This window comes from Vigna unguiculata, chromosome 7 (genome assembly GCF_004118075.2).
Source record: "Vigna unguiculata cultivar IT97K-499-35 chromosome 7, ASM411807v1, whole genome shotgun sequence".
NCBI lineage: Eukaryota > Viridiplantae > Streptophyta > Magnoliopsida > Fabales > Fabaceae > Vigna > Vigna unguiculata.
This window is the reverse complement of record NC_040285.1, coordinates 40,578,096-40,603,453: the sequence shown is the minus strand read 5'-3', so window position 1 is coordinate 40,603,453 and position 25,358 is coordinate 40,578,096. Positions and strand designations below refer to the sequence as shown.

Here is a 25,358-nt window from a genome sequence, read left to right as displayed (position 1 = left end):
AAGGAAAAAAAGCATTAACAGGTGAAGTGAAGGAAGTGGTGATGAAGTTGTACTCTTCTCATTGCAACTTCTCATTCTGTCTCCTTCTTCCCACTGGAATCAACTCATTGGGACAAATTGATTTCTGTATTTGTATAATTGCGGATATACGGTATATGAGAGATTAAAGAAGTGGATGATAGTTGTGTTGTAATGGAGTTTAATTTGATTTGTATAGGAGCCCCACGAACACGTGGAGGTGTAGCAAATTAAGCCAAATTTGGATTATTCTTGAGCAGAAACCGCCAAAAGGTTGAGGTCGAAATGTACAGAAAAAAAAAATAGTATTGAAAAGTCAAAATATCTTGACCCTTAAAGAAAAGAGCATTGGATGGAAAGCTTGCAATGGCTGCCATCGAGGAGCGGAACAAAAATGATGGGCACTTATGGATCCGTGATGCAAAACACATTATTGTTTCCCTTCTCTGGAAAACAGTAGAAAGATAAAATTATGAATAAAGCATTTTGGAGTTACTTTATCGTCAAGATAGGCAACTGGGCAGGGAGAGGGAAACAAGTGTTGAATACTATTGTGGAACGTATAAGATGGTGATGCATATTTTAATCGGTAGTTGGAGAATGGAATAGAGGGTTATAAGGGTGTGGTCATTTGGAGGAAAACAAAATAAGCAAGAGTTTACCAAAATGTGCTTAAAGAAAGTCACAGGGCCAGCTGGGGAACCCTAATTTAAAGCATTTTAATCAAAATGAAAGGCATTTAATAGTTTGAATCGGTCCCTCATGACAGCTCCCCTTTAACGACTCACTCTCACTATAAGTAGTAAGTATTTTGATGCAGCTTTTGTCAGTCATCACTAACACCAAACAAACACCTTCTCTCCCTTCCCTCTTCTTCCTCCACCAAATTCAGTGAGGAGGATCTCAGAAGAAGCATTGGCCAGAGGAACTCGGCTTTTTCCTTCCACGCATGACTGCAAGGGGCAGAGACCCCATAAGGGGTCTTCTCCGGCCACAAATGGCCCTCGCATTTGCCATTGCTCTTCTCTCCATCACTGTGGTTTCCGTCAATGCTGATGGTTACCCTTACTATTCTCCTCCTCCACCCTACCAGTACAGTTCACCACCACCACCTCCTTATGAGTACAAATCACCACCTCCACCACCTTACGAGCACAAGTCTCCACCTTATGTCTACAAGTCACCACCACCACCCTCTCCTTCACCTCCTCCTCCTTACGTCTACAAGTCACCACCACCACCTCCTTACGTCTACAAGTCTCCCCCTCCACCACCTTATGAGCACAAGGCTCCACCGTATTACTACAAGTCACCACCACCTCCTTCTCCATCTCCTCCACCACCTTACTACTACAAGTCTCCTCCACCACCCTCTCCCTCACCTCCTCCTCCCTACTACTACAAGTCTCCACCACCTCCTTCACCATCTCCTCCTCCACCGTACTACTACAAGTCCCCACCACCTCCTTCACCATCTCCTCCTCCCCCGTACTACTACAAGTCTCCTCCACCTCCTTCACCATCTCCTCCACCACCTTACTACTACAAGTCACCACCTCCACCTGAAAAGTCTCCGGCTCCAACTCCTTACTACTACAAGTCTCCTCCTCCTCCATCTCCAAAACCGTACTACTATAAGTCTCCACCACCACCATCTCCAACTCCATACTACTACAAATCCCCTCCTCCTCCATCTCCAACTCCTTACTACTACAAGTCTCCACCACCACCCTCTCCAACCCCATACTACTACAAGTCTCCTCCTCCACCACCACCTTACTACTACAAATCTCCTCCTCCTCCATCTCCAACTCCTTACTATTACAAGTCTCCACCACCACCCTCCCCAACTCCTTACTATCCATCCCCCACTCCTTACTACTACAAGTCTCCACCGCCACCATCTCCAACTCCCTACTACTACAAATCCCCACCACCACCTTCCCCAACTCCCTACTACTATAAATCTCCACCGCCACCATCTCCAACTCCTTACTATCCATCCCCAACTCCCTACTACTACAAATCTCCACCACCACCATCACCAACTCCCTACTACTATAAGTCTCCACCACCCCCATCACCAACTCCCTATTACTACAAATCTCCACCACCACCGTCACCGACCCCTTACTATCCATCCCCAAAACCGTACTACTATAAGTCTCCACCACCTCCTTCACCTACTCCTTACTACTACACTTCACCACCTCCACCCAAATATCCTCCTCCCTACTACTATAGCTCCCCTCCTCCACCGGTTGTGTACCCCCCACACCCCTACCATCCCCACCACCACCCCTTGATCGTCAAGGTTGTGGGTAAAGTCTACAGCTACAAGTGCTACGACTGGGAGTATCCCGAAAAGTCTCACAACAAGAAACACCTCAAAGGTACGTACACACCACATTCATTTTATTCTTTTCCATGTTTACAATGTTTTACCATTACACTCTGTTTTACCATTACGTGCTTCTTTTTCCTATGTTTCCATACATGTCTTTGTTTTTTAGAATTTACTCCTTTCACTGCCATCTTTTCTTATTGTCTAGTTAACCGTTTATGTTAATTAACGTTTATCAAGATAGATATTTCTCAGGTTTGAGAATAAAAGTTCAACAAAACGTATAAGTTTCTAAACTAGAGTGTCTATAGTACCTTTTTGAAATACCTGCACTGGTGATCGTTTTATGATGTGGTTAATAGGCATTTCAAATTATAAGGTCTACCAAGTTAAATTATTGCTAGAAAGCATCTTATTTCCGACCCTTTTTATATTTAGGAGGATTACTTTTCCTTCTGATTTGTCCTTTCAAAAGTTGAATAGAATATTGATTATTATAATTTTAATAATATATTTATCTCAATTAAAATATTAAATATTTTAAATTGAAAATAAAACAAACTAAAATTATATATGGGTGACTATCTCAAAATAGGAGATCCATAAAATATAAAAGAAAAACAGGAATATGATTTATTAGAATCGGCTACAGGCTGTAATACATTAAGAAATAATCAACTAGACAAAGATAATTTAACATGATATCAATCTTTATAATATTCTCACTGATATAATATGCTATCTGACAAAGGATAGTATAGCTTTAGTAAGGGACCAATATAGTATTGTTTTGGTTTCACTTTAATTATAACTCCCTGCATGTTAGAATTTATGAATTGTAACCATTTTGGGTAAATGTAGGTGCTACTGTGGAGGTTAAATGCAAAGCAGGAAGAAACATCATTAAGGCTTATGGTGAAACTAAGAGCAATGGAAAATACAGCATCACAGTTAAGGACTTTGACTATGCCAAATATGGTTCCGTAGTGTGCAAGGCCAAGCTTTATGCCCCACCTAAGGACTCGCCCTTCAACATACCTACCAAGCTGAATGAGGGAACAGACTTGAAGGTGAAATCTAAAGATAAATATGAAGTTGTGCTGAAGGCTAAGCCATTTGCTTATGCTTCCAAGAAGCACTTCAAGGACTGTGAAAAGCCTAAGCCTTCACCAACTCCATACTATTACAAGTCACCTCCTCCTCCCTCTCCAGTTTACTATTACAAGTCACCACCACCACCATCACCTACTTATGTTTACAAATCACCACCACCACCAGTGAAGTCACCTCCCTATTATTACCAATCTCCACCTCCACCATCACCAAAACCTCAACCACCATACTATTATCACTCTCCACCTCCACCATCACCTAAACCATACTACTACCAATCTCCACCTCCACCATCACCATCACCAAAACCTTACTACTACCAATCTCCACCTCCTCCATCACCAAAGCCCTACTACTACCAATCTCCACCTCCACCATCTCCAAAGCCTTACTACTACCAATCACCACCTCCCCCATCACCAAAGCCTTACTACTATCAATCTCCACCTCCTCCATCACCAAAGCCTTACTACTACCAATCTCCACCACCTCCATCACCAAAGCCTTACTACTACCAATCACCACCTCCTCCATCACCTAAACCTTACTACTACCAATCTCCACCTCCTCCATCACCTAAGCCTTACTATTACCAATCACCACCTCCCCCATCACCAAAGCCATACTACTACCAATCACCACCTCCTCCATCACCTAAACCTTATTACTACCAATCTCCACCTCCTCCATCACCTAAACCTTACTACTACCAATCACCACCTCCTCCATCACCAAAGCCATACTACTACCAATCTCCACCTCCTCCCTCACCAAAACCTTACTACTACCAATCTCCACCACCTCCATCACCAAAGCCTTACTACTACCAATCGCCACCCCCTCCATCACCAAAACCTAAACCTCCATACTATTACAAGTCTCCACCTCCCCCATCACCTTCTCCACCACCTCCATACTACTACAAGTCTCCACCTCCCCCATCACCAGTACCAAAGCCTCCTTACTACTACCAATCTCCACCCCCACCATCACCAAAGCCTAAACCTCCCTACTACTACCACTCTCCACCTCCACCATCCCCTTCACCTCCCCCTCCATACTACTACCACTCTCCCCCTCCACCATCCCCCTCACCTCCCCCTCCATACTACTACAAATCTCCCCCTCCACCATCACCAAAACCTAAACCCCCATACTACTACCATTCTCCACCTCCACCATCACCCTCTCCTCCCCCTCCATACTACTATAAGTCTCCACCCCCACCTTCACCATCCCCTCCTCCTCCATACTACTATAAATCTCCACCACCACCTTCACCATCCCCTCCTCCCCCTTACTACTATAAATCTCCACCTCCACCTTCACCATCCCCTCCTCCCCCTTACTACTATAAATCTCCACCTCCACCTTCACCATCCCCTCCTCCTCCATACTACTATAAATCTCCACCACCACCTTCACCATCCCCTCCTCCCCCATACTACTATAAATCTCCACCACCACCTTCACCATCCCCTCCACCACCTTACTACTATCATTCCCCACCCCCACCTAAAGAGAGCACACACCCTCCCTACTACTACCACTCACCACCACCACCATCCCCATCACCGCCTCCTCCATACTACTACAAATCCCCTCCACCCCATCCCCATCTCCACCACCTCCTTACTACTATAAAAGTCCTCCTCCACCATCTCCCACTCCTCATCCTCCCTACTACTACAAATCCCCTCCACCACCGACGTCGTATCCTTCACCTCCTTACCACTACGTGAGCCCTCCACCACCTTCTCCATCTCCACCCCCACCATACCATTACTCATCACCACCTCCTCCCTCCCCAGCTCCCGCTCCCAAGTACATTTACAAGTCACCTCCCCCTCCAGCTTACGTCTATGCTTCCCCACCTCCACCTATCTACAAGTAAGCTCCCACTGTGGAACCACCATTCACGATAAATCATGTAAGTTCACCATCATCCTTACATTCACAAGTAAATATATACATACACGACTGAATTTTAGTAATTGAAATTTGTATTGATTTTATTTTCAGGTTGTAGTTTTCATCAAGGAATAAAGGCAAGCTCCATTTGGAGTGAAGTGAAATATCTATCTTCCTGTCCAAGTTCTTTGAATAAAAGTCTGAAGGTGTCATCTACGTGCTACAATATCTCAGATTCAGACCCGCTTGATTCTATTTGTTTGATGGCCATCTTGCACGTCCTCATCTTATTGTGTTCAAGTCACGGACAAATCAAAACAAGGAAGAGAGATTTAAAGTGTAAATGCCAAGTCAAAAGTACAGTCCACTCTTAGTCATCTCTTTAATTTATTTGTTCATAGATTAAAATATGGCCGTGTATGATTGCTTTTCTATTTATCGTGGAATTTTTGTATTTTACCCGTTCTTGTGTTTGCAATAAGTAATAGTAATAAAGCAGCAATTCAAATTCTGCTCTCAAACCACTTCAGATCACAAGTTTAAGTAACCAAAAACAACAACAATCACTCTTTTTTAGAACCTTCTGTTCTCTGCCATAAGGGAATCACAGTTTTCGATTATTAGCCTTGAATCAGTCACTCTACCAAACTCCAAACTTTTGGCCAATATCACGTTTCTCTCTCTTATATTACTTAATTTTCTCCGTGTATCGTGTTTGAAGTTTTCTTTCAGCTTTAATGTTTTGGTGATAAACTGATAAGGTAAAGAAACAATCGCTGTACATTATTTAGACGCAACAGCAAATGATGTTTCCTTCTTTGGAATCTTGAATCACTTTCATTCGGAGTAAGTAGCAATTGTTAATTATTAATTTGGCTAAATTTTAAACAAGTCTTCTTCTAGTGATATCCAAGCAGGCCCCATTCTGTAATTAACAGAAGTGGACCCACCCACCTTCCCCATTGTCTAATTAAATAACCATGAATAATCAGATACAATCCTCGTAACTGATTCGTGGGTCCTTTCTTCTAATTCATGAAATTTCACTAAACATATGCAGATTAATTTAGTCCTTCGTGTAACAAAACAAGACACAATCATTCTACCGTTGATCTGTGATCTAAATTTTGCAAGATTAAACCACACACAACTTTTCATGGCTGCAATTACATCAAAAAGCTACCCTTTATGAAATCCATCATTTGTCACGGATATTTACTAAAAGACAGATCAGAGAAATTTATATCTGATTGTGTTTTCCTTGTTTCACCCTTAATTAGACTCTAAAGTATACTCTCTGTTATCATCAAGATGAATGAATGAATGACAACAATGCATTATTGGTCACTTTTTTTTTCTGTCAGTGATCGAAATCACACCACTACTCACAAATCACTCCACCAGCATCATAGTTACTTCATTTTATCATGTCAAAATTTGAAATTGTGTCACGACTTGACTTTTTAAGACGATGATAAAATGAAAAGCTGTAACTATTTAAATATGAATTAATAGTTTGAATTTAAATGATCATATATCCAGTTATGATTAGCGCATGATTTGTATTATGCTAAAATGTTTACCTAATTAGCACAACTAAAAATTGAAAATGGGAACTCACAAACACTAATTATTGCTTTGTTTATAAGAAAACAAAAGTGGTATAACTAATCTAAGAGAAAGTGGCAACTTGCTATATAAAGGGAGACATAAATATAGAAAAGGGTTGAGGCTAATTTGTTGTAGGTGCTGTCATGCATCAGTTCTGAATAATCTATTTTTTTAAGTTATATAAAAGTACAAAGAGAAAGATGCCTCACCCAACAATCATCATAAAGAAGAGGTCTAGCCACTATTTAAGGAACTGGTCATCATCACCTAATCTAAAGAATTTTTTTTTTTAAAACACAATGATTTAAAAAGACTATAAAATATTTTATAATTTTTCAAACTACTTAATAGTAAACATAAAATAATTTGTATGCTTAAACCAATAATATTTTCTGAATAAGAAAAAAAACATTGTGATGCTCATGTTTTATAAACAACTTTATTAAGAAATAGACTTTTTAGTGGCCATTTTTTCTTTACTGATGAAGTCTTCGCAAAATTTTCCAAAAATAATTTAGGTTGTAACTTATTTGATTTGAATAATTAATTATGACCCTATGCTAATGTGGATCAACTGTGGATTAACTTTAGTTGTTGGTAGTAATTTTGTCCCTTTGCTAATGTAAAATAAAATTATGTTGATGGTTCACCATGCAAAACACATTGTTGGGTCCAACATGCATTAATTTTTAATAAAAATTGACTTAGAACTTTTTCGTATATATATATATATATATATATATATATATATATATATATATATATATATATATATATATATATATATATATATATATATATATATATATATATATATATATATATATATATCAGATGTAGGGGTCAAGTACCTATCTCCAACACTTAAATTACTCCAAGTCTTTTTGTGTGATATTCTCCTCAGCTAGCTTGTTCAATCTTTTCTCCTATTCAAAGTCTTTCTCCTTCAGCTCAGCGATTGGTGTATTTGTGTATTTGTCTACAAGGCTTTGATAGTCAGTTCAAGTCCCATCGTGAGATAGCAATAAATGTTGTAATAAATGTGAGTTAAATGTCCTTACCAACTTATCTTGGACCTCTATTTATAGTTTTTTGTATGGGTCCGTGATTAGGGTTTCGTAATCATGGCCCAATTGTTTTTTAAACTTAATTATTGACTTGTGTTATCTTAATTTACTTTTAACTTACTGATCCAGTTTTGGTGTGGCTATCCAATCGGCAGACCGTGCAGCCTGTCGGCTGTCCTCATGAATGAAGGTCTCCACAGAGGTGGAGACAAAGTTCAAATGGAAATGAACAGAGAGGGTGTTTGGTTGTAGACTCCCTTAAAACACTCTGAATAGATTGTCACATCAACGTTCCAAGGAAAGGTTCGCATGTAACAGGCGGCCTATGACCGTTTGTCCTTGGTCCGCTTGACCGATGCTCCAACATTGGACCATACAGTACAATAAATAAATAAATATATATATATATATATATATATACATATATATATATTTCCTTCTAGTTAACTATGATAGTAATATTAAAAAGTTGTTATAATCAACACCATAAATTAGTATCACATGTCCATTCATTCTATCATACGGTAAAGAGGTGAAAACTTAGATAAGATTCTTTCGTGTAACATTTCTGTAGGACTTCTTTCACTTTTTATGTCCCGCAAAAAATGGTTTTATTATTTTACGTTGTCATTATGGAAGACACTATTGTTATACATTAGGATACATTTGTTTTCTTAGACAAATATCTTTTTGGCTTTGTAATGATTTGGATACTTCAAAAGTAATTTTGCATAAGTTTATTATACGCTTGTATACAAATATTTTACCGCTAATTTTAACCTTTTTGTTCGTTCATGGAAATTCAAAAGTGTTGAATAAGAGAAATAATAAATGATTATTAATAACAAAAAGAATTCAAGATAATAACTGATTGAAAAGAAAAACACACAAAATTAGTTCAATTTGTCATCAATCTACACTCAATTAATCTTAGTTGGATCTTTCGTCAAAGCATTAAATTATCTAATTACAATAACTAGAACAATAAATACAAACCATTCCTTAAAATAGCTTTTAAAAAAGATTTACCTAATGCAAATATTCAATTACCCACATGTATCAAACACTACTGTAAAAATAAGAAAATTAGTTCATGGGATGTGACAGATTTATAATTAAAAATATATAGGTAATTAAATTGATTTCTAAAGATAATTATTATACACCGCAAGAACAACATTTCTTAATTCACAAAGAATTCAACAAAATAAATCACACTCAAACCAAAACATTTATATTATTAACAAGCTCCGGATTAATCTCTAACAAACTCTTTACATTTATTCTAAAAACTTACATGCAAAAAAAAAAAAAAGAATTATTATTCAATGAAAATGAAACTAAAGAATATAAATTAATAATTTACAAAATTAGAAACCAATTCAATAAATTGTTATTAATAGAATGAGTTGATGATTTTGTTTTTGCATATAACAATTGGTGAAGTTCTGAGGTAGACTTATAGTTGTCGCCCAACAAACTTTGACATTGCCTCTGAGAAGAACAATTAAGGTAGATAGAGAGTGACGCATGTTTTGTTTTTATCCTTGAAAGATACTATATATGAACCATCGTGTACAATGTTTCAATGAGACACTCAATATTATCTATACCCATGTCATAATTTTGTATTCAGTATTATTAAATTTTAATTTAATTTAATAATAGCAATTTGTTTTACTCTGTTATAATCTAAAAGAAATAAAAATCCAGACTTTCTTCAAATGGGAATAAAGTATCAAACTTTCGTTTTCTTTTTACCGAGTCAACTTTTTGAACCCATTTTGCTTGCAATGAAGAAATGTAGTTATTTTGACTTAATCGTGATGAGAAATAAGATTGACCGATACAAAGCAATAAAAAAAATTGCAATAGATATGATAAGAACTTGAAAGTTACCATGAAAGTAGATTAAGAAAAGACCTCAAAAGGTTATTATTATTGAATTCCCTTCGAGTATGTTGCAGTGGGTACTGTAAATTTTCTTTGCTTTCAACTGGGAATCGGTAGAAAGAAAAAATGACGGCAAACAAGAAAGACACCCTTTGTATTTTTCTCTCCCTTTCTCATTCTTTCCCTCGTAATCTTAGTTTTCAGACAACTCACAGAAGTATTGCAAATTGTAACCTGGTTATTGCTGTCTTCCTAGTAATCAAAATTTTCTCTCTCTTCATTACCTTCCCATCCACCTTCAGTTTCTGGTTTCAGCCGACTAGTTTGATCAGGTTCCGTTTACCCAGATCTGCTTTTGCTACAATTTATTCACTTTTTTCATTTCTTGCATCTATTGCTTCTATTTGATATCCTTATTCTATCTCAATTTCAAGTATTTCGTGCCAAACTTCTTCTGGGGGCCCTTTTGATCTTCCTTTTGTTGCTTAGTTTCTCGCATAATTTGCTTCTTGCTTCTTATTTTGGCTCGGTATTTATAAAGATTTTATCTTTTATCATTTCTTGGAATTATTTATTAGCTTGGGATTTACGTTTAGTTGTGATGGTGCCCCTCTTTAAGTTTTCAATGTTCTTTCCAAATCAGCTTTGCTTGAAGAATTATATAGTGTCCTCTTCTCTTTATTTTTTTCTGTGATTTCATTCATGGACCTTTATTTTATGTCTTTCCATGTTTTCTAGTACAATTTGGGATTGTCTGAACATTGATTGCTATTAGAAACGATGGGTGAAGTGAAATTCATGAGGTTTGACCGTGCATAGCATTGATCATTTGCATGTTTGAGAATTTGGATTGATCGTTTAAAGTTCTTGTCAGACTTATTTTCAGATAGCGATGTTGATTCTTTCTCCGTAGTAGAATTTGGCATGCAACTCTAGTTAAGTTTTGATGTTGCTTCCATCTCCCAACTACCAAGAACTAAGGACATACATATTTAATGCCCATTTTCCTGATTGTTTCATCATAAATTGTGCAAACATTGTACTTCTTGTTTCTTCTTTCATGAATAATAAGTCAACTCTAACTAACTGATTGTTCAGCATTCAAGTAGCTGTCATGTTGCTGAGAAAATGTTTTTTTCTTGAATTAGTTTATGACAAATGTTTGAAAAGGGATATTATTTTTACTTGGCAGTTTTGGCTCGCTAATTCTGAAGATCGACTACAATGAAGAAGGCCATTGGTCAAACTGTTAGGGAACTGTAAGTCTAACAGTTTAGGGTGGGGTTTGTTACTATTTTTTAACTCAGCCCTATTTCATAATTCCTCACTATCTTCATTATCCTTGCAGTAAAAGAGAAGTAAATAAGAAAGTACTTAAAGTTCCTGGGATAGAACAGAAGGTAAATTTTTGTTCTCTTAACATTTACTGTAAAACTGAATTGCATATAACTCCTAACAAGGACAATGGTGTGAGGATTTATGTGAAGTCTGCAATCTGAATTTACTTTTCTAATATTTGCTCGCAAAAGAAATTGGTTTACACATTATGATCCTTCTGTGCAAATTTTAATTAGACTGGTCTCTCACCTCTTCCAGGTTCTTGATGCTACCAACAATGAAGCCTGGGGTCCTCATGGATCACTTCTAGCAGATATTGCACAGGCTACCAGAAATTAGTAAGCTTGAATTCATCAGTTTATGCTTGATATTGTATAACAAATATCTCATTTCTTTGAGCTCCCTTGCAGTTATGAATGTCAAATGATCATGACAATAATCTGGAAGCGGATTAATGACACAGGCAAGAATTGGCGGCATGTCTATAAGGTTTGTTGTACCTTTTTATGTTTTAGATGAGATTACACTTGAATTTTTTTTTTCTTTTGTTTATTGTCATAACACTCTTCTTTTTGGCCTTCAATACTTAAACGCATCCATGAACTGAAGTACACTGTTTATGAAATTTGTCTTGATACTTATTCAAGAACTCTGTCTAGCATTTTTTGCATTAATTTTTTATCATGTCCTCTTGGAAAAGAACGACACTAACATTCATCTAGTAAATGTTCAACAACAGGCTTTGACAGTATTAGAATACATCGTGGCTAATGGGTCAGAGCGAGTCATAGAGGAAATCAGGGAGCATGCTCATCAAATATCGGTAATCTCAATTCTGTCAATTGCAAACATTTATAAATTGTTCAGTCTTTTTCACTCAAACTTTTAATATTATTGAAATGATATAAAAATTAGAATGCAACTGTTAATATTGTAAATGTTCATATCAACAGACATTGTCCAATTTTCAATATATTGATTCCAGTGGAAGAGACCAGGGAAACAATGTCAGGAGGAAATCACAGAATCTCATTCTTCTTGTGAGTGATAAAGAAAGAATCATAGAGGTTAGACAGAAGGCTGCTGCTAACAGGGACAAGTAATTCTCCTCTTATTAGTTTGACTATTATATATATTTTGAGGAAGAAAAGATATTTCTTTTACCTGTATTTTGTAATGTCCATCATTCGTGTATTTGAATTTATTTTTGTTTTCTAGATCACAAATGTAAAACACTGGGTATAGTATGCAAATATTTATGTGGGTTTCTGAATCTAGAGGAGATATGTAATTGCCCCACATGATTGACCAGGTTTCGCGCCAGTTCAACCGGTGGAATGTACAGGCCTGGTTCACATTCTAGCAGTGGGTCTTATGGGGATAGATATGAAGATGATCGTTATGGAAGCAGGGAGGAAGATAGAAGTGATCATGGCTATGGCAGAGAAAGAGAATGGGGCTATAGAGATGATGATCGGTATAGTCGTGAGGGAGATCGTTATGGCAAAGATAATGAGGAACGCTATAGAAGAGATGGCTATAGGGATGACGAGTACCGTAGAAGAAGTGTTGATGACGACCAATATGGCTCAAAAAGTAGGAGCTCTGACAGAGATCATGATCATAATTTTGATGATGATGGTCAGCGTTCATCTCGGTATGTGCCTGAGATAGCCAACTCTTTCTTTCTTAGGGGGTCAATGATGATGATGATTGATCTTGATTATAGTTCTTGGGGTTCATTTGGTTTTGGATCTAACATCCATGCATAATGACCATTTAGCATTATTTTTGTTCACCATGTACAATTCAATGGACAGGTTAGAGCGAAAACTTTCTGAGCAAAATGTGGGTGCTCCTCCCAGTTATGAAGAAGCTGTTTCTAAAAGCCCTGTACACAATGAAAGGTATGAATTTAATAAGAGATTACTTATTCTGAAGATATTTGTTACTATATCACTTTGATTGCAGGGATGGGGGAATTTCAGCTGCATCTGCCCCAAAAGGCTCTTCTCCTGTAAGTAATAACCCACCACAAACAACTGCTGCTGCCACTACTGCAACATCTGGAAACCGAGAAGTTGAGGCTTTTGATGAATTTGATCCTCGTGGTCATCCTGTATCAGGTGTGGCAAGTTCTTTGTTTCTTTGTTTTGAATTGCATAGGGTGGGGGACAACCTGTTTGTTATTCCTGAATGTTTTACCTCTTGTACTCTGCTCCTAAGTATGCAATGTTCTTGTGGTAACTACCATGTAGTAGGAGTGTTCAAAACCAAACCAATCTAAAAACATAACAGAAAATCGGTCCAAAACAATTTGTGGATTTTAGTTCAATTTTGATGATTTTTAAGGGCTTCTGTTATTATTTAATTATGCTTTCTTAGCGAGAAACAATTCTTATGCTTTTATATTAATGATATCTTTATGTTTCTTGTTAGCTTCGCGAGCTCCTGCTAATAATGTTGAAATGGACTTGTTCGGCTCCCTATCTGAATCATTATCTTCAAATGCACTGGCTCTTGTGCCTTCTGCATCAGAAACAACAACCTCTCAAGGCAACGCAAACCTTGATTCAACTGTGGCCTTTGCACCACCACCATCTGCTTCTAATAATATCAATCCGGTAGGAATTTGCTTGTTTGTTTATACCTTCACTCTAAGAAAGTATTTGAATACGCTGTATTATTGATAAGAATAAAGTTGTGTATGGCTTGGAATGATTTTCTTGCACGGCTGATTGCTAACAATTAGGAGGGTACAACTTCATGTTAAGAAATGTAGCATACTAATTACTGTAACATCTGTCTGTGGATTATGATGAATGGAGGGGAACCTAAAAACTAGAAAGAGTTGTGTTACTGAGGGGCATATTTACTGTGCTTATGCTTCGAATAATTTTTGTATGTGCTTCTGCAGCTTAGTGCGTGTAAAACATTTCCTTTTATATCCTTTGACGAGAGTTCATCTCTGTTAATCCTGGTTTTTTTATGGTTTAACTTTTGCAGGTGTTTGAAGACCCGTTTGGTAATTCACCGTTTAAGGCCATTCCTTCCGCTGAAACTCCTCCGCCTCAACCCCAGATTCATCAGAGTCCATCCCAGCCAAGTGGTTCTAACACAGAATCAGTCTCCAACTTTGGGTTTGGAGACTCATTTTCTGCTCCGCCCCAAGCCCGTGACACTCATTTTTTGTCACCATCACAAGAAACTGATATTCTTGCAGACATTCTTCCACTTCCGCCATTACCTGGGACAACTTCGCAGCAGAACATTTCAGCTCATCCTGATGCTCAAGCCTCATCCTCCTTTTCAGCTTCATCAGGGCAAATGGCAGCACAATCCTTTTTTGCAGAGTCTGGACAACATGCGCAGCAAGGTTTCTCGGCTGGAACCAGTCAACCTGCCACAGAGGCCGTTTCAGTTCCTGGAGGCCAACTGCTACAAACCCTGTCATCGAATCCCACTGGTCAACAACATACACAGCAACCCTTCCCATCTCACACCCACCAACCCGTGCAATCAGGTAGTCATGTATATGGTGGATTCCCTCCCCAGGCTGGTTCTATGACTGAAGGAGCTTCCGGCACGTTCCCTCAAACGCAAGGTGGACACGTGAACCAGACCTATGTACAGGGATCTATGGCCCTTATTCCTGCACACACGGCTCCTCAAGTTTCAATGGGGCAGAGTGCCAACTATTTGTCTTCTCAATCCCCCATTGATCCAGCATCACAGTTTAACAGCGGAAGCTTAATGGCACAACACCAAGTACATGCTTTGCAGAATGCTGTTTCTCAACCATCCTCCAAGGACAAGTTTGAAACAAAATCCACAGTCTGGGCAGATACACTAAGCAGGGGTTTGGTTAATTTGAATATATCTGGACGTGAGTGTTGTGCTTACATACCTTATCACACTGTTTCCAAGTTGGGTTCTTTTCTGGATGGATGAACACTAACTTCTCATCTTTTTCATTTGCAGCTAAAACAAACCCTTTAGCAAATATTGGAGTGGACTTTGATGCAATTAATAGGAAGGAGAAGAGGATGGAGAAGCCCACCACTACATCGGTAACGTCAACGGTAACCATGGGTAAAGCCATGGGATCTGGTTCAGGCATGGGCCGGGTTGGTTCTGGTGCTCTTAGACCACCTACCTCAAACCCATTGGGTATGGGTATGGGAATGAGAAGCTACGGAGGTATGAACATGTCTATGGGGATGGGTATGAACATGAGGGGCATGGGGCAGATGCAGCCACCAGCTGCACCTCCCGGAGTGCCTCCTGGGTCTAACATGCCTGGTAATTATAACTCCATGATGGGAACAGGTGGTGGTTATCCTCAATATCCTTATGGCCTTGGTGGCTACCGATGAGATTGACCATTGTACCTAGATACCATTACCGATGTCAGACAAATTGTGTGAGATTTATAGAGCATTATACTTAGATAGTAATATCAAAGTGTATGAGATTGATTGAGCATTATACCTGGAAGATAGGATAGCATGTCAATACCTCATTCGTGGCATCATCATTGTGTACCAGGGAACGGATCAAATATCACTACTAGAGTTTTCACCTTTTTTTTTATTAACTAGTGGTACGATGTTTAATATGTTATTTTCCCTTTGCGCCTATTCTACATCCATGTTCGAATTATGAACTCGCAGTTAATAATATTGAATAGTTTTCCAATATATCTATGTGTGTTTATATATATTATAGAAAATTGGACAATCAAAGAAAGATCGATACCTTCTAACAACTACTCCCGATAACAGATAGAAGGAACGCATTCAAAATTGTCAGAGGACGATCCCGAAACAATTAATTTCGTAAGTCATTTCTTATTCATTTTGAAATAGACGTTTCGAACTGTATTCTAATTTCTTGAGTCATTTCCGATATATTTTAAGATGGACTTTCCAAAATATATATTTTATACTCCTGAACAGATGAGATAGTGGCTCAAAACATTCGTGGAGTGTACAAAAATAGATCCTTAATCAACCCAAAATCTATCTTAAAAGATTTTATCTTCGAAGGTAATTACAATGTTACATTTAGCAAGCTTTTATTGCTGACTGGATTTTAGAATTATGTGAAATTTAGCACGCTATTATTACTGACTGAATTTTAGAATAAACATTAAAAGAACCGTCCTAAACACTCAAATTTCCATCTACACAAATTGAATCGAATCGAATGCTTCTTGTTTTGCAATCTAGGAATGCAAGTAAAATGTCCATCTTTGAAGGAGACTCTTCCTCATGGTTTTACCCTTCAAACACCTCTTAAGGTGTGCTTAGTTTTTTGGAGCATCCGGCCCAGGTGCTATTATTATGATTTACCTGAAGTAGTAGCTTCTTCATCATGTTGTCTTTGGTTCGCATCTTCAGCAAGATGGAGATGGTCTTCATTCTCATTTGTATCACCACTGCAATCAGTTCAGCGACAACTTCGTATATTAGAGAAATCAAAATGCAGTAGGCACCTCACTCTACTCGTGAGGAAAACTTGACGAGAGGACTGTATGAGCTACTGTACAGTGATTCAGCATTAAAAGAAAGTAAATTTATGAGTACAAAGTGTGAAATTACATACCCAGAATAGATAATAAGACCTACAACAACAGCACCAAAGGCCACATAGTACATCCAATCAACCTGGAAAGCAAATTTGGCAGTTGAAATATTAGTAAACTCTGCATGCCATTCATAAATTGATTGGAAAAAAATTGCAACATTCAAGAGTGATGTTAGACCTTCTCATGGTAAGCGAAGATGCGAATTAAGACAGCCCACATGTCCGAGGTCAATAGAGACAAATTTAACATAGTGGAACCATTGATCTGTGACAAAACAGAGAATATTTTAAAATGCTAGTTCTCAATTTGGTGAACCTAAGCTAAAGCTAAACTGTAAGCTGGTTTAACGCCACCTAACAATTCAATACTGTGAGCAACGCAAGAGAGATGTTGTCAAGAATCAGGCGGGTATGAAAAAAGTACTACGCAAGATTCTCAAGCAACTTCAAGGGTGAACAATTTCTTACAATGCTAACAATTATTGAATAGTTGGATCAAAGAAATAAACCTAAGTGTAAAATTAATAGAAAAGTATTCAATAGAGTAAATAATAAAACCAAAAATTACTTCCATTAAGTGTGATCACTTTCTTTACATTTAGTAACCTACAATTTCAAGCTACAAAATCTGCAGAATCATTGTAGTTTGAATCCACACCTTTAGTAGGACAGGGACTAAAGAGTAAAACAAAAACATAGCCACCGCAAATCCAACAAAAGGAAGCGCCTGCAGTCACCATTCCAAGCAAGGGTCATAAATAACATAAATAATAAATTGCCATGTTGCTAAATCATAAACAATTTGATGTACAAAACAGATAGTATTTAAGGGGATGTAGTAATATGTAAAACAAAACTAGAGAATAGTCTATAATCACTAGGCCACTGTGAGCAGGGATGGTTCTAAATATTTACCCCTGATCTCAAGAGAAAGGGGTACATCACCATTGTTAGGACCAAATTCATTGTTTCCTTCCAAGATTGCAAACAAAAAGCAACTCGGGATTTTATGGTTCTTCCAGACATAAAGAGAAGGGCCATGGGAATGAAATCAACCACAGACATCTAAGACAGATTCTTTCGGCCTTGCAGACATCTTAGCCAAAGTGAAACTTTGCCAATTACTCAAATAATAGTGTGCCAGTGTGAGTGCTATAATTCAGAGAGAGAGAGAACTTACTGCCCCAGCTGACCAGTGAATAGATTTTAGCTCATTGCGCTCAAGTATGCTTCTGTAGTACGTTAATCATTAAGACCAAAACAGGAAAAAGAAAACTAAGAATGTGACGAGTGTAATATATACAAATGTTTTCTACCTTTTCTTTTACTGTCTGAATTTACAAAGAAACTTTGATACCAAAAATTATCTTTATCTCAGCTTATTGTAATTAATTTAAAAACTACTCTCTATTTTAACATTTCAGAGTTAATTATAAATTAAAATTCCCAGTACAAAATGACATAGTTCGATTTATTTAACCAGAGTAAAGCAGTTGCAATTAAACACTTCAGCTATGCAACGGGTGAATGGAATGAAGATGTATAGAAAGTCCAAATAAATACAACTATGTTATAGATGTTGGAATTAATGTTTGAGCAAGTAACATAAAATGGATTCCTCAATGCAAATTTAACAAAGCACAAGACTGAAGACGAATAAACAGGTACAAGAGTTAAGAAATATTATTCAACAAAAGGATCTAAGTCTACTCTTAAATTAATTTCAAGGATACATTTGAATGGCACTGATAATGCCACCGAAGACACCCAACATTGCCATCAACTCAACTCTATCGGCATTTTTCACTAGAAACTCCTGTAAATGGAAAGAAATAACAATACCAAAAGATATTACTCATAATGAAATATTAATTGTGGATAAATCATGTGGGAGCATCTCAATTAGCCCAAATGCATCATATTCTTGCTTTGCTGTCAAGATCTCAGATTCAAGCTGACTTGAAATTTGGATCAATGAGATAAGATTTTCAATATGATTATATGCACATACTAAATTGAAAATTGCAAAAATGTGTTAAAAGTAGAAGTGCAATCAGTTTACCTCGCTGACATTGCTGACAGCATACAATGTAGCACCAGCAATAACAAGAAGATCCCCTGTACGAGGGTTGCTTCCACCTATAGCATGTGCACATACGATTTGACAATTACCATAAGGAGAAAGATATACTTTACTGATGACAAATGACAAGGTCAGCATGTACTAAAACCCATTTGAAAAACAAAGATATTGAACACACAACTCTAGCTTTCTAAATGTGTCTGTGTAGTGTTAGTGTTTACACATGCACAAGATATAGGGGTCAATCTCAGAAATTATAAGCCACCAACCTGCTCGATCGCCTGCATGGACATCTGAAAATACAACCAGGACAAGGCCGGCAAGGCAAACAAGTACACCGGTTATCTTCAATAGTCTATATTTTGTTTTTAGGAAAATCCACGTAAAAAGCATGACACATGGGATGGACCAGCAGTCAAGCAGCATCACACTTGTTAGTGATGTGTATTGATACGCCTTCACAACTGTTCAACGGATGAGAATTAGCATGTAATTCACCAAAGTAAAATGATGCAACTCAATAGGTAGCTTGCTTCAATAGAATAAATACGAATTTCCAACAGTAAATGTACTATAAAGAAAACATTAAAGTTATACTGAAGTAATCTAGATTTGGAAAATTAAGTTTGAGGCAAACAGGCTTGAGCAGATTGAATACAATTATATTAATTTCAATTTTCAACAATGTTCTCCAAGTACTTACTATATCTTTGCCATCAGAAACACTTACCAAGAAAATTTGCTTCAACATCAACCAAGCCAAGAAGTATGTAATAATACCATTTTGCCTGCACCAATACCACATGGATTAGTGAAATTAACTTGGGATGTTCAATGCTCAAAGGAGAACAGAGTGAAAGGATCATATCAATATATCTTTTAAAGAAAGTCGTCTCGCACCTTCTGGTTGGAGGTTTATTCCTTTTTACCAAGGAAGAAGTTAATGAATATTACATCTCATGCTATGAAGTAAAAACAGTATAATAACATTATGTGTCCTAAATTGTGGTAGTTTATATCTCCATAACAGCTTTCCAAGAATATTGTCAAAATTTGTAGATAGGTAGGATCATGCAAATAGATGGAACTTTTTAATACAGGCTAGAGATAGCACTGATCCACAATTACAAATGAAAAACAGAAATAGAAGATTCATAGACATTTGAGATACCATTCTTATCCAAAATTCTTTTTATTCTAATTCTATGTGAACAGAGCTTTTTAATTATACAGATACCCCTCTATTTCAGCAACATTCTGGTCACCTCTGGATCTACATTATAGTCACCTCTGGATCTATACAGTGCTACATCAACACTTCTCCTTACAAACTCCAAAGCAACCAAATGGCTCTGCAAATTATTTGTTTCTTTTTCTCCACTTCAAGTGATTTTCTTAAAGCAACCCTTTCTTATAATAAAAGTAATAATAAACACACCACCAATACCAAACCTTGAGTCACGTGATGTTCATTATTTAAAATGACAGCACAGTATGAAAGCACAGATAAAGTGTAGGCATACAAGCGATAATACCAAGTGTCATCTAAGGAAAGCACCTGCTTAAAATGAGATAAAGGTAATATGCACAAATCAGATTAAAGAATGTTTCGAATATTCTTCCTTCAATTTCACACAAAAGAAGAAAAAGTTAAAAATATTAATTATCTAAGGCAAAAGCATCATGTATTCAAACAAAGCAAAGCCCTGGTCTATAACCTTAAGTGCTTCCCTTCTGTACAGAACAATGCTCCCGTAGACAACTGCCAAAAATACGTAGTTTAAAAACGACTGTGAAGTTGGTGCATTAATCCCTGTAAGGTGAGGAAGAACATAACATGTTAAAATGAAATTCAGAAAGTAAAACCTAGTGATAAAAAGACACGTTTACAGTAATTAACGATGGAAAAGACCCGTAAAGAAAATCAAGTCAATCCAAAAATGTTCTTTAACCAAAGACTTCCGTGGACTAACAATCAAGAACCAAAAATAAACTACAAGAGAGAGAATTTGGGTGAATCTTATGAGAATGCAGCCAAACCTTTTTTGGCCAATTCAGAAGAGGTGAAACCAGTTGAAGTGATCAGAAGAGAGAGAAACTGTCCCAACCCAAGACCTATTAACGTATTTTTGTTCCTGAATTGGTCCAAAGTGAGCATCTTTTCCTATTGCCCGGGAAAAAGAAGTCCAAATGTAAGATGGAATGTGAAGTTCAGCTAACACCCTTTTATTAAGGATGTTCCAAAGGACCGAACTTTCAAAGGAAGTAGCATAACACACTCTCTTAGGAGGTTTGGTTGTGATTGGGTGAAATCAGACACAAGAACACTGCGGAGTTTACAATTTATTAGGGTTGTAAGTGTCATGATAATATCATTTAATCTATTTTTTATCAAATTCAATTAAATTGATGGGTCAGTTTCACGTTTTTTATTCACCAACATGATCCAATCAAAGTCAACTTAATTATAATTGAGTTATATCAGTTAAATAATTTATTAAAAAATACTTAAAAATAAATTCTATCAATATTTTTTAATAAATATAAAGTGATAAAAATATTTATGGTACGTAAATAAAACTAAGCAGATAATAAAATATAAATCCTTTATATGAATAATATTTTCGTTATATATTTGTTTTCTGGTTATCAAATTTGAAATTTATGAATTATTTACTTAATTCATTCTAATTGAGTGTACTGATAAAACCAATTCATTCTGAGGACGTAACCTGATTCACAAAAAATATAATATAATTGGATTGGATATGTTGCATTGATTTCTGCCGAACTAATGTGAAAAATTGGTGAGAGACAGCATTTAATATATTTTTTTGTTAACATCTAAATTTAAAAAAAAATAAAAGTACTAGCATAACACGTTATTTTTTTATGAGTAAAATGATATTTATATAAAATATCATTCAACAAATGATCGTCTCTCGTTAGACTCATCTCCCATTCAACAAGCACGTCAATCATCTTTTAATCCATCTTCACCAACAATTAATCCCTAAACGGAACATAACATTAATATTAATTTTATATAACCTAGAACAAAATTTATTTTTATTACAATGATTTGTAGAAAAGAAATGTGCAATTCTTTTTTAATTTTGATAATATTATTGTCATTGATCAATACTTTAATTTCACAGTTTTTCAAACAAATATATAATATTATATACATACATATTATACAATTAAGATAAAAAACAACAAGTTATGAAGATTAATTACGAATATCTTTTTATCGAAATATTTTTATAAAACTGTACAAAAAATAATAATTTAATTAAAGACGTATTTATTATCTTTTGAACTTTTACGTCAACATATATGTTATTGGATGGTAATAAAAAATTTATAATTATCATACTCAATTATTATATCAAGTAAAAATATTTTATTCGATTAGTGATAAAATTATACTTGTGATAATAAATTTATTTTATTTTTAATAATTTCATTAATTATTTACTTCTTTAAAATATTTTTATTTCTACAAATAAGTACATAGATCGAACTCGTGTATTTTAGTAAAATTTATTAAACCATAAATTTGTTTAAATAATTATAAATATATTTAATTGTATATTTTTTTATCATAAATAATTACTTAAATTTAAAAAATACTTGTTAAAAGAATAAAATGGTAAATATAATTTTAATTTATAAAATAATTAAAGTTAGATTAAATTTATGGTATTGAAAGAATAAAATTGAAAATAAAAAAAATAAATAAATATATATATATATATATATATATATATACTCACCAAAAAACGAATATATATAGATAACTAAAAAATTTATAAAACTTATTTTTTTATAATTATTTTATAAGAATTATTTTCACAATACATAATAAATTTTTAATAAATTTATAAATTTTTGACTGAGTCTCGATAGATTTTTATAATCCATATTTAGTACACAATTAATTAATATTATTCAATTAATTGAATTTCTATTATTAAAAAAATGTCGTTATCTATGTTTACGAAGTGAAGTTACTATTTATGTATTGACTTAATTGTTATATGGGTTAATATGTATTTTTTTCATAATTTTCGGTAAATTTTATAATTAGTTTATTTTAAAAATTTGAACAAATTTAATCTTTTATTTTTCAACATACATGAATTTAATTTTTTTTTAATAAAAATTTGTTAGGTTTATTTGATGTTTCATACACATTTCAAGATTGTATTTGAGTTGTGTATATTATTTGACACATTTTTTTTTAATGTTAAGTCAAATACTATTATGAAACGCGCTTATGTCAAATAAACTTAACAACATTTGATTAAAAATACTAAATTCACGTATTTTGAAAGATAAATGACTAAATTGATCCAAAATTTTGAAATTGACTAATTCCAAAATTCATTAAAAGTTAAGGGACCAAAAACACATTTAACTCTTGTCATATTATCATGTTATCTAAACTGAAATGTTGTTACATGTTATTTTATTATTTTAATCTATAATTTATAATTTAATACCTATAATTTTATAAGTTTGTAAATAACCATAGTTATTTTTTAATATATTGTCAGATTGTTTAGTAAATTATTGGTTTAAATACTACGTAAGTAAGTTGTGTAGGATTTTTTTAGTGATGTTATGTGTTTTTAAATAAAATAAGAAATTAGGGTTAAATACATTTTTTGTATCTTAAGTTTTAGAGAAATTTAGAATTAGTCACTTTAAATTTTTTTGACCAATTTAGTCATTCATATTTAAAAATGCGTAAATTTAGCTATTTTAACCAAATTTTGGTAAGTTTATTGCACGTTTTAAACGTATTTCATGATAATATTTGAATTGTTTGCACTGTTTGTCACATTTTTGTTTCAATATTAACTCAAATATTATTATAAGATACGTTTAAAATGTCAAATAAACTTAATAAAATTTGGTAAAAATGACTAAATTCACGCATTTCTAAAGATGAATGACTAAATTGGTATAAAGTTTCGATAAGGGACTGATTCCAAAATTCACGGAAACTTGAGGAACAAAAAACATATTTAATCCAAAAAATTATAAGTTAACGAAAAATTTAAAAGAGAAAATTAAATCAAAAGACATAAATTTATTAAGTATCAAATATGTTATAAATATTTCTTAACAACTCAATTAAATATTTTCAAAAAAAAATTATCAAACTTAAAACATAATTAAATCTTAAAATAAAAATACGAGATCACATAAATGATTTACCATTATGTGAACAATCATGGGTTAACATTGAATTATTTATTTAAATAAACTTTCAGTAGTAATTTATATATATACTTTTAGTCTACCTTTAATTAATGATGAAAGAATTAAATTTCAATTAAACATCTGTTTATTTTATTAAATATCAAGAATATATATTTTTATTTATATTTTTTCTTAAATTTTACTACAAAAATTTATTAGTATAATGTAGTAAATATATAAATTATTTTTTATATTTAAACATTATTCCATTTAAATTGTGAATTATGTGTCAATTTGACATTTTGACACTTTTAATTTTAATCATAGAATTATTATTAATTATTTTTAATTTTTATAAACAAATTTATAACATCCAAATACTTTTTTTATAATAATCATTTTACCGTATATTATTAAACATCTTAAAAATACTTCCGATAAATTATTTTCAACATCCAAAACATGAATTATCAATCACAGACATCACAACTAAAATTACTAAATTAAGAATCTTTTATTTATAATATTTTATACCACCCAAAATAGTATTTGTTTTATTTAAACCAGTACATTCATTTTTGTAATTCAAAAATCGGATATTGAAATCATATTTTCTATTATAATTTTTTTTTCAACAAACCAACAGTAATAAATTTAACTTCAAATTATGTTATAAAAATAATATTACGAAATAATTTTCTTTTTTATTTTGTTCCTTCTGTTAAACTAATTATAATTTAATATTAAAATTTGTAATCAAATATTTTAAATCAATCTTCTCTAATTTCAATTTCAATTTAATATTTTATATAATTTTTCCATTTAAAAAAAAGTCCCGTTTGAAATTTGTTTTTTTACAAGTTAAATCCCCATAAATTTCTTTTGAAAAGATAAAAAAATTAGTTGAAAGTTTTTGAGATTTTGGTTCTCCAAACATCAAATTCTCAAATGATATATTGGTCTAGTCGGATAAATTTTCTTAAAAATATAGTGGGAGAAAGATTCTGGTTCTAACACTGCATTTTCAATAGATTTTCTAAAATTAAAATTTCATTATTTCACTCTACCAAACATATAAAAATATGCACACCTTCTTTTTCCGAAAGAATACAATATCTATTAAAAATGAAATTCTAGATTATATATATATATATATATATATATATATATATATATA

The 25,358-nt window shown here is 34.3% G+C and overlaps 2 protein-coding genes and 1 pseudogene across 6 annotated transcripts; 2 read left to right on the top strand and 1 right to left on the bottom strand.

Moving 5' to 3' along the window:
- Positions 1-824: 824 nt before the first annotated feature.
- On the top strand, positions 825-5,907 carry LOC114190065 (annotated as a pseudogene). The gene is made up of 3 exons (XR_003605763.1): positions 825-2,411; positions 3,224-5,405; positions 5,498-5,907. The product of XR_003605763.1 is annotated as an extensin-2-like (transcript).
- Positions 5,908-10,020: 4,113 nt separating this feature from the next.
- LOC114189550 (clathrin interactor EPSIN 2) lies at positions 10,021-15,918 on the top strand. Of its 3 annotated transcripts, none has more exons than XM_028078143.1 (13): positions 10,021-10,289; positions 11,150-11,216; positions 11,306-11,357; positions 11,554-11,633; positions 11,706-11,784; positions 12,035-12,118; positions 12,249-12,394; positions 12,608-12,952; positions 13,116-13,202; positions 13,267-13,421; positions 13,735-13,919; positions 14,302-15,181; positions 15,277-15,918. In XM_028078143.1, the coding sequence occupies exons 2-13, from the start codon at positions 11,182-11,184 to the stop codon at positions 15,669-15,671; spliced, it is 2,523 nt and encodes an 840-aa protein (XP_027933944.1). In that variant the 5' UTR covers positions 10,021-10,289; positions 11,150-11,181; the 3' UTR covers positions 15,672-15,918. The 3 variants fall into 3 exon arrangements, with proteins under 3 accessions (XP_027933944.1, XP_027933946.1, XP_027933947.1); XM_028078145.1 differs by having other exon boundaries at positions 10,033-10,111; XM_028078146.1 differs by lacking the exon at positions 10,021-10,289 and adding an exon at positions 10,871-10,892.
- A 469-nt stretch (positions 15,919-16,387) lies between these two features.
- Positions 16,388-21,306, bottom strand: LOC114189551 (solute carrier family 35 member F1-like). Of its 2 annotated transcripts, XR_003605690.1 has the most exons (12): positions 21,008-21,306; positions 20,686-20,780; positions 19,698-19,755; positions 19,237-19,431; positions 18,947-19,023; positions 18,618-18,700; positions 18,065-18,116; positions 17,800-17,899; positions 17,543-17,611; positions 17,063-17,149; positions 16,903-16,964; positions 16,388-16,735 (listed from the first exon to the last, which is right to left on the bottom strand). XR_003605690.1 is itself a non-coding variant. In XM_028078147.1 (11 exons), the coding sequence occupies exons 1-11, from the start codon at positions 21,123-21,125 to the stop codon at positions 16,639-16,641; spliced, it is 993 nt and encodes a 330-aa protein (XP_027933948.1). In that variant the 5' UTR covers positions 21,126-21,306; the 3' UTR covers positions 16,388-16,638. The 2 variants fall into 2 exon arrangements, 1 of the variants encoding a protein (XP_027933948.1); XM_028078147.1 differs by lacking the exon at positions 17,800-17,899.
- Between the last annotated feature and the right edge of the window lie 4,052 nt (positions 21,307-25,358).